The sequence below is a fragment of the Montipora foliosa genome, chromosome 9, assembly GCF_036669935.1.
Source record: "Montipora foliosa isolate CH-2021 chromosome 9, ASM3666993v2, whole genome shotgun sequence".
Lineage (NCBI taxonomy): Eukaryota > Metazoa > Cnidaria > Anthozoa > Scleractinia > Acroporidae > Montipora > Montipora foliosa.
The window spans coordinates 46,544,506-46,554,328 of record NC_090877.1 but is presented as its reverse complement, the minus strand read 5'-3'; the positions used below and the strand labels follow the sequence as shown (position 1 = coordinate 46,554,328).

The following is a 9,823-nucleotide window of genomic DNA, read 5'->3' as shown; positions in this document are numbered from 1 at the left end:
AGTAGACTGTAATTTCATTTGAGAGTAAATTTTGTGTTGTTGGTGACTGTCACATGATTTTACTTAGGCGTTAGATTGAAACATCATAGCTGCCATGTTGGGGATTTTCTGCAAACATCTGGCAAATTGAGGTAATCATATTTGATTTGCAGCCTCGGTCAACTTTGTTGAGAGTACCTCGTGAAAGTTGTCTTCGGAACTTGGCTTCATTTCGGCTGAAGCACAAGACGGACTTATTTCCCACTGATTGATTTGCGAATGAGCGGTGCTGTCAGTATAATGAAATTTATCCCTTGGCTTTTATTAATGGAGAATTTCTTTCATTCAATAGTTTGCCATTTTAAACACGCTGTTTTAAATAGCGTATATTAAATGTCCATGGGAACAAACGTACACGCAAGAGAAACACCCACTCACCCACGCGTGGCATCTCGCGAACCTTCTTGTAATACGTAATTATTACCCACTATATCAAAGGGAAAATGAAATACTCTTCGTGGAGAACTCAGGACTAAAAGTGTTATTCTGGGCTGGACAGGTTTATAATCTATCAAAATAATATTGTTAACCTGTACTGAGAAACTCTGTAGTTAAGTCTCCCATATGAAACAGACTGGGATGCTCGTCGTCACGCTTAGGGGTGTAAATTTTGGATTTTGGTCTCACTTAGGATGTTGCGGGCAAAGCGCCAATATTTTAAGCCGCCAAGGTCTTGTTTAGGGTTCCACGAAGAAACACAGAATTATGCGAAGAGAAGCAGAAGTCAAATTTTCTTTTTAACTTGTTTTTAGGGGTCAAAATTTCCTTAAGCCACGCCCTCCTTTATTGGTCACAAAAAGCTTGAGCCATGCCCAGATGGTCTCCTTTAGGGGTTAAATTCAAAATTTCCAACGAGCATCCCTGTCTGTTCCATATGGGAGTCCCCCTCCTCCCAGGGAAGCAATCCTCTAAATGTATATTACATGTAGTAGTAACCAGTTACCTCCCCATCCCATCCTATTTAATTATAAAATTAAAATGCTTAATGGTTAAAGATGACCTTTCGAAATTAGTAGTCGTAGTCCAACACTTAGTTGATTATAGTGCAGTGAGAGGTAAATCGCGGTTTAACCCCACTGTCTTTGACTTTTTTTTCTTCCAGAAATCCTTTCAAGAAATCTGCATTTTCCCCAAACAGTTTTTGTTTTTCTAGCATTGACATCTCAACCTTGAAAATCATTGGGGACTTGTAAATTGCTTGTTGTTTGACAAGATAATGTGGAAGATTGTGTGCCTGGTCTTACTGTCCCTAGAGTATTTTGCCGAAGGCGTAAGCTCCAACCAGCCACACATCATATTTATTGTTGCAGATGATTTAGTAAGCATTTTTTCAATTAGTCAGTATAAAGCTACCTATTCAAGCTGGGTTGGCTATGGAAATATTATAAGTTATACATTTTTCTAGTACTATTGAATTTGACCTGCTTTATTGGACAAAAACAATAACAATCATCACCATCATCATCATCATCATAATCATCATCTTTCTTATGTACTGTATATCAACGAAGGAATCCAAGGTTTGCAAAAATTAATATGTTGAGCCCCTGCAAGATGTCATGGACACAATAATTTTATTTTTTTCTTTCCCAAAACAACTATCAACAAAATAATGTCTTTGCATTGAGAACTGACATTCATGCTTCAGTTTGCTAACTTTTGAATACAGGCTAACAGCCATGATAAAGAATTTTCAGATAGGACTAGAGAACATGTAGCAAACTGAACCAACATTCTGACTTGAAAGAGTCCAGGAACGAAGCAAATGAAAAAGTCCTAAATCTGCAACTTAATCTGCAACCTGCAAGATCTGTGTTTTAACAAGGACTTAGGTGTATGGAAACTGAAGAGTGCAGACTGCAGACTGCCTACAAATAGCAATGATAAACAGTATTTAAGTCTAGGCACCCATTGTTTTTAAAACGGCTAGCTTTCAATAACTGTGATTTAGGGTTAGTCTGAGGTCTGCAGTCTGCAAGTGTCAAACACCAGCTTTAACATGATGGCAGGGAAGAAACCCAGCTCATGCCAGGTCGAAGATGACATGCATTCTTGCCATTCTGCTAAACCAACTGCTTCCCTTCGACTGTAACATTGCCATTTTTTTCCATTTTTTCTTGGACTGACCATCAGTTTGCCATAAATTTAATCTTTGATTTACAAACATGAGTTTATTAACTCTTTTTTTTTTCTTATAAGGGATGGGATGATGTGAGTTTTCATGGATCCAAGCAAATTCCAACAACTAATATTGATAAGCTGGCAAATGGTGGTGTCATTTTGAACAACTACTATGTGTCACCAATCTGTTCACCCAGTCGCAGTGCAATAATGACTGGGAAATACCCAATACACACAGGTAACTGAACTTATTTTTCTTCAAAGTCAGCATTCTGGTTGCATTAGCATTATACTTTTGTTTTCCCTTTCTTTTCAGGCATGCAACACAGTGTACTCATGGCTGGACAACCTTTCGGCTTAGGTCTGGATGAGAAATTGCTTCCTCAGTACCTCAAGGAACTGGGCTATGCCACTCATGCGGTTGGCAAGGTAATCTTCCTTCAAATCATCTAATTGAGCCCATCAAGACTGTCAAAAGTAATTGTTAAATTCATCCTCTACTTTTTCGTATTAGGCAGCTTCTGCACTGCACTGTTTATTAGCAAATACCATTATTATTACGTTTTCCTTATTTTCCATCTCTTACATGTACGGGACCGCTCAAAGTAAGTTGACGGTCACTTGCGAGTAACGAAACTTAACTCGAGGCTCGATTCTCGATCCTCGAAAATTTCGAAAATCGAGTCGCGACTCGCGAGTTGAGTCTTCCAAGTTTCGAGTCGAGAAAAATAATGAGCTTGTTGTTTGACTGATCTCTCGAAAAATAAATTGGCCGAGCAAAGCGCACTTGTCTTTTGTACATGCGTGGAAAAGGCGAGTCGGATATCAAGTGCGAGTAGCTCTGTTTGACGAAATATGCACACAGTCTGCCGTTCCTTTCCCGAAAGGATCAATGAATAATCTGTTCCGATAATTCGCAAAACGGCTGTTCTTCACAATCAACTCGAACATCCACTCGTTTAGAGGTTTAAGTACAATGTACAGTAAGATTGGCTGTGCTTACTTTTCAAACACAGCCATCTACTGCTTATCTTCTTATAGCCTTTTCCAATTGTTTCTGTCTGCCTTTGTTTTTCCGCCCTTCTTTTTCTTCCTTTACCTACCCTCCTTCCCTTTCATCACTTTTCGTTTACCTCTTCCCACACCCATGCATCCATTTGTTCTCCCTTTATTTACTTTCTTTTGTCCGCACCCTGCCTCGCCTTATCCACGCATTTATCGATATCTTTCTTTCCTTTCTGCCTTCTCTTTCTATATTTATTCCTTTTTCGTTGATACCTTTTATTCGCAACTCTTCAATTTAAAGAAACGTTTTTATTGCAGTGGCATCTTGGATTCTACAAATACGCCTACACACCGACCAAGCGGGGGTTTGACTCATTCTTCGGTTATTGGCTTGGAGCTGGCGACTACTGGGACCACTCAGAGCAAGAGCCTGATGGCTGGGGATTGGACCTAAGAAATGGCACGCAGGTAAAATCCAAACCCAAGGAGACAATTATTGATCAGTCGGTCAGTGTCATTGGCTAACCTTTCGAATGACACGAGTCTCTTACATCTCATTGGCAGAGCATCCCAACTACCAGTCAGAAGGTTGACGGTAGTTTTTAGGATCCATCTGTAGCCCTACACGTTTCGACATTTTCCTTTTGTTTCCATCCTTCGTCAATAGAGTGAGATATTTATCTTCATTGCCCCTCTTGAGCACCAACTACTCGGTGACCTCAAGGTAAGGAGGCTTGATCCAGTTTAGAGCAATGAACTATGGTCAAAAAGAAGGCGGCGAGGTACTTTGGTGTATTTTATTCAGGAGATCTAAACTGCGATCTCAAAGCGAAATCGTGGCCCAAAGCCAAAAGCTGTTCGCACAGTTATCCACTTGAAAATGAGATGAAACGAACGATTACGACATTTCCGAGTTCATGTCCGCCTCCTCTTCAAAGCGAGTCCTAAGTGCGAAGTTTTTGTCATGGTAACTGGAATTAGTTCTGCTTTATATATGAATGAAACTTAGTTGAAATCATAAGAAAAACTTCGCACTTAGACTCGCTTTGAATAGGAGGCAGACATGAACTCGGAAATGGCCTATTGCGACTGTCGTACCGTTCATGTCCACTTCAAAGTTCCGACTGAAGAGTGGATGATCTTTCTTATTCTTGACCCCCTCTCTTTTCTAGCCAGTTTATAATCAATGGGGAAACTATCGAACTCACCTTTTCACGGAGCAGGCATTAAATGTTATCAATTCACACAACTCATCAAAGCCACTGTTCCTGTATCTGGCTCATGAAGCTGTTCATAGTGCTCTAGAACACGATCCTTTGCAAGCTCCTAAAGATTTGATTAACAAGTTTAAAGACAGTATTCAGGATGAAAAACGCCGAATTTTTGCTGCAACGGATACCGCGCTGGACCAATCCGTCGGGAAGGTAAGCTGTATGAAGTGTTGAAACGAGGCATTATTCACTGATGCTTTTGCACAATAGGCCACTTCCGAGTTCATGTCTGCCTCCTCTTCAAAGCGAGTCTAAGTGCGAAGTTTTTGTGATGGTAATTAGTTCTACTTTACATATGAATGAAAACTAATTTTCACAACAAAAACTTCGCACTTAGACTCGCTTTGAAGAGGAGGCAGACCTGAACTCGGAAATGGCCTATTATTGTTGTCATCTTGGCGAAAATGAAGCAAAATATCCACACTCGTTTATTGCACTTTTTCAACCTATCGGGGATACTAAACTCTCAAAAACGACTTTAAAACTGTTTAAAGAATTCTCTTCGGTGTCTTTGCGCCCTTCAAGTCTCTGTTTTCACCTATCCGCACAAATACAATGTCAAAACTTATCTAGCCTTTTAGCCTAGGTAATCGTTTTCAACATTTTACGTTTTTGCCTATCCACACACTACATCTGCAGTGTTACCAAGTTTATGTGCATCCTCGTCGGGGCATCAAAAATTATGCGTTTTGAAACAATAACACAATAATGTGGACGCAAGCGCAATCTTACACCTTGAGCAAAAAGTGTCCCACCCCACTCCTCTTAATGATAACGACTTTATTACCAATCAATTGATTTGAATTATTCACACCCGGCTCAAGGGAAAGGAGAAAGAATGATTAAAAAGTAATGAGGCTTGACTCTTTTGGCAAGTGCTGGCTGATTATAGCGGACCGCTCTTAAATCTGGTATCAACAACCGCTCCGACTTTATTTTGCCATTCATGTATATTATACTTTTAAACTTCCTTAATAGGTCCTTGCAGCTCTCGAAGCTAAGGGGATGTACCAAAACTCCATTATAGTGTTTACTGCAGATAATGGCGGTCCAGCCAATGGCGTGAGTCGGAATACAGCATGCAATTATCCACTTAGGGGAACAAAGTACACTTTATGGGAAGGTCAGTATAATTTTGGTGAGAAAAGATTTCCTCAGAAAGAGCTGACTCTGTGTGTAACATTTTTTCCAGAATATTTTAACCTTATGCCATTCATCTGTAACCACGTCTCCTCTCCTCTTCGAGGATTTGGACCTCCCCAACTTCTCCATCTTTATGCCGGAAGTGTCTCGTAATACGTCACTTTGCCTTTTATTGTCGCAAAGAACCGCACGAAAACTGGGGCGAATACATGTAGTTTGCTAAATGGCTTTCGGATAACTTCGTGTGTCTTGGGTGATGAGTTGACAAATGTGACAAAATAAAAATCGTTAGTATAACTTTTAAGGAAATCTCTCTCTCATCACAGGTGGTGTGCGAGGAACGGCGTTTGTCCACAGTCCTCTCTTAAAATCAAAAGGCCGCGTGAGCATGGACCTTATGCACCTTAGCGATTGGGTTCCCACCTTGTATGGGTGCGCAGGAGGGAACACAACTGAGCTCGCTGATTTGGACGGTGTTGATATGTGGACCACGCTGTCGCTGGGATCAGCCTCGCCAAGGAAGGAACTGGTGCATAACATTGACCCTGTTGATTGGGCAGCCGCTCTTCGTTACCAGCAGTGGAAACTTGTAGTGAATACGAGTATGATGTTAATTGGTTTTACCTCTATTTTTAATGACTCTAAGTCAAGGTGCGAATTTTCCATCGAGGCCTGGTGAATCTGTAAGAGACTGTACTATTTAGTCCGAGTGACTGTCATTTGCTTCAAAAACGGCTTTTAGATTACCCTTTGTACTTTTAAATCTGGTTCTCTGGGAGTCCATTGCAACAGCTTTTTAAAATCAGTTATAATCGATTTTGAAATAGCACGGATTTTTAGTATGCCAAGAGGAGCTTATGGGCTTCGTTGTCAAAGTTCGTGTCAAATTTAATCAAGTTAGGCCAAGAGTCCATTTCCCAAGAGTGAGAATCTGGTATCAGGTTTGTCCCAATCAGTATCAGAAAAGTGTCTATTTTTACACCAAGTTTTGAGGGAAAGTAAACAATAGACCAAATGTTGCACCCAAGTCAAATCTCCAGGGGTTGAGATTCTTCGTATATTTGTATTTGCATTATAATGTAGCATTCATATTTAAATGATATGGAAATACGTGGGACAAAACGTTTTATTCGCAAAGAGTTTGAATAGGCCACGTTCGATATATCAATATTCACACATGGCTACGAGGCTTTGTGGTTAAATTTGAATATTGTTTTGTTTAGAAATCTCCCTTGAGACTTGTGAGACAAAGAAAATAGAAACGAACCGTGAAATTTGACCATAAAGCCTCGTAGCCACGCCTGAATATTGATATATCGAACTTGGCCTATTAGGTACAACATTAAGTTAGCCTAGTTGGTATATTGTTTATTTTCCCGCAAAACTTGCTTTAAAAATAAGTACTGTTCTGACGCTGATAGGGACTTGACCAATGGCTTTTATTACAGTTGAGCCCATGTTTGAGCGCTTTCCGTTTCAGAGCGCGCGGAAGCGAGGCTTTCGAGTCAACAATCGATCAGATATAGCGAAGAGTAAGAGATTTAGCGCGCGAAATACGAAAAAAAGCAACGAGTTCCTATCCAGCATTCACGTTTTTCTCAGAAGAAGAGAACTACAGTTGTTGAATGGAAGCTGCCCTCGATAGATTCGTACATTCGGGGTTGTAACTTGTTACTTCGGTTAACACATCCATATGCTATACAGTGCCTTGCCATACTTCCCACGATAAAATTAGACCAGACAAACTTCAAATTACTCGAAAAAAAAAGCGAAGAAAACAGTCAAGAATCAAGAAATCACACAATCCTTCGACAAGAAATTCTTGTTTCGACCCGAAAGCCTCGTTTTCGCGCCTTCTGAAACTAACACCGTTGAGGCGTTGGCTCAACTTTGGGTAAACAGGCTAGAACCGTAAACGAGGTAACGGCTATGTGAAGATGTACAGAGCACGGAAAGGTTTCTAAACGCGACATGCGATGTCTGTATTGTAATAGTAAATGGAGGTCTGTGTTTATCTCTTCCAGGCTACGGTCCCGATCGTGATGGTTGGTATCCTCCTCCAGGGTTCGAAGAAAATCCATCTCGTCGATTGAACCTCTCAGAAAACGCTCTTCCCACTTTGAAAAACGCCGTAGTCACGTGCCCACCTCCCCCAGCCAAACGAGCAGAGTGCAGCCAAAAGGATGGACCTTGCTTGTTTAACATAGAGGAGGATCCATGTGAACATAGTAACGTTGCCGACCAAGAGAAAAAAGTGCTTGACATGATGCTACAGTTGTTGGAGAAGTACAAGAAGACGATGGTTCCCATAAGGAATAAACCGTATGACGACAAAGCCGACCCCAAGTACCATAATGGCTTGTGGACGGCTTGGTGTGATGAGACACCGAATGACAACTGTGACTAGTACTTTTCTTGTTTCTGCAGTTATCGTTAAATAAGAGACCATAGTGTACAATGCGTAGATAAGAAGGAAAGGTGATTTTTCCTTTACTTGGGATCTATACCTGCGCTAGTAGTTGAGCTGAATATTGAGCTTCTGGTAAAGAGAGGAATAATATTATGAGAGTAATATAAGTAATTGCAGAAAAAATCCTTGGAAGTAAACATCATAGGAAAAGCTGGGAACATGTTTTTATTTCGGAGATTCAGTTCACCGAGTTTTTCCGTAAGGCCAAACGCAGAGGGTCAGACGCAAAGGATTGGTCCCAAACAGGAGAAAATAGGTAGAGAATCACTTCTATCTTGATCTCCGCATAGTTAATCGAGGGACTGGTTATGAAACCTTAGAACTTTCAAAAGCGAGAACAATGTTGTTGCAATCGATGTTGAATTGACCGTGACCCTGCACAATCTTTTGTTTTCGCTTCGCACGGGTTCGCAAATTAGTTGCGCATAATTTAATCGAAGGATTTGATTGGTCATCTTCTCGAAAAAAGGTGTGTTTTGTGCAGGGTCAAGGCCAAAAATACGGACAAAAGCATGAAACAAAGGAACTTGTCCAGTTTCATAACCATCTCCATGCATTAACTAAGATCTCCGGAAGTTCAAACATACATTTCTTTCACTCATTCCTTTCACGGCAACAAATGAGCCCAACAAATTGACCCGCTCCCAGCTGAGTGGATTCAAAGCTCAGTTCAGTGGTAGAGCATTGCACCGGCATCGCACAGGTCATGAGTTCGTATCCTGTTGAAGTCACCTGAATTTTTGTGGGTAGTGCACTGTAAGTGCAGTATCCATTGTCATCGGGGCTGTCTGAGTGAGTGAGTGAGTGAGTGAGTGATTGAAAGATTGTAGGCCTGCAGCGCGTGCATGAATTGCGAAACTAATAAAACTTTGAGGAACAGGGATGGCACAGTCGGTTAGTGCGCGGCTTTGGTGCAGAGAACCCGAGTTCGATTCCCGGATCTCGCATCCTTGTTTCAACTTCTTTCCTTTCAGTGTAGCTCAAGTAGCTTGAAATACCCTTAAAACGGAACACTGATGGAGAGGGGGGAGTAAAATGAGCGCAGCTTCGACCTCAGGTTTATCAGTTGAATTGCTGTTACGAGTTATCGACGTTAAATATGGTTGCTTTACTTCACTTTTACTTTTGTAGGATTTTCTTGAATGTTAACAATTGATGTCCTTTGTGCAGTTATTCTGCCGACGGCCTTTTTTTTTTTTTAAACTTTGCACGAAAAATGGTTAACCAGCACTGAATAATCATGGTGACCGCACTGTTTAGGGACTCATCGCCATTCATCAAAAACGTTAAAAGAAGATTCGGGTTTGCCTCGGTGTAAAAACCTGTGAAACTTTTTCTTTGTTTTGTTAGCTCGTGGTAGGGTTAGGTTATTGTTTGATGTTTTTTTGCTCTTTTGTTTTCCTTTGTGTTAAGTCATCTGTGAGTTTCACAGGTTTTTACACCGAGGATGAGCCGAAGATTCGGAAAAAGCCTTTAACAACCAAATACAAAAAAGAAGTCAACTAAAATAATAATGAAGATTACATGTCTTCGTCCGGGGGATTTTGAGATGGTCTCCCATTCAAGTACTAACTCCACCCGAACGGGATTAACTTTAGTGGATACTATTGCATCAATTTATACGTAATCGGCTATGAAAATGCTAACACGAAAACGACAGAAACATTTGACAGCAAAATAAATCGTGCAAAAAAATGAAAATAAAAGGGGTAATCAGGCCTCACACTCTCACTCTTTATGAGTCAATACTCGCCTAGTAATGACACTGTTTGGG

General features: G+C 40.7%; 1 protein-coding gene across 1 annotated transcript; it reads left to right on the top strand.

Moving 5' to 3' along the window:
- The first annotated feature begins 13 nt into the window (after nucleotides 1-13).
- LOC137972044 (arylsulfatase B-like) lies at nucleotides 14-9,219 on the top strand. Its single transcript, XM_068818849.1, has 9 exons — nucleotides 14-131; nucleotides 1,142-1,357; nucleotides 2,239-2,398; nucleotides 2,477-2,589; nucleotides 3,484-3,633; nucleotides 4,338-4,589; nucleotides 5,415-5,559; nucleotides 5,906-6,181; nucleotides 7,604-9,219. Exons 2-9 carry the CDS (start codon nucleotides 1,256-1,258, stop codon nucleotides 7,984-7,986), a joined length of 1,581 nt encoding a protein of 526 aa, XP_068674950.1. The 5' UTR covers nucleotides 14-131; nucleotides 1,142-1,255; the 3' UTR covers nucleotides 7,987-9,219.
- The last annotated feature ends 604 nt before the right edge of the window (nucleotides 9,220-9,823 follow it).

Coding starts and splice junctions, on each gene's coding strand:
- LOC137972044 (XM_068818849.1), top strand. CDS start 1,256: ATGTGGAAGATTGTGTGCCTGGTCTTACTGTCCCTAGAGTATTTTGCC. Junction 2,590..3,483: donor CCACTCATGCGGTTGGCAAG/GTAATCTTCCTT, acceptor TTTTTATTGCAG/TGGCATCTTGGATTCTACAA. Junction 5,560..5,905: donor AAAGTACACTTTATGGGAAG/GTCAGTATAATT, acceptor CTCTCATCACAG/GTGGTGTGCGAGGAACGGCG.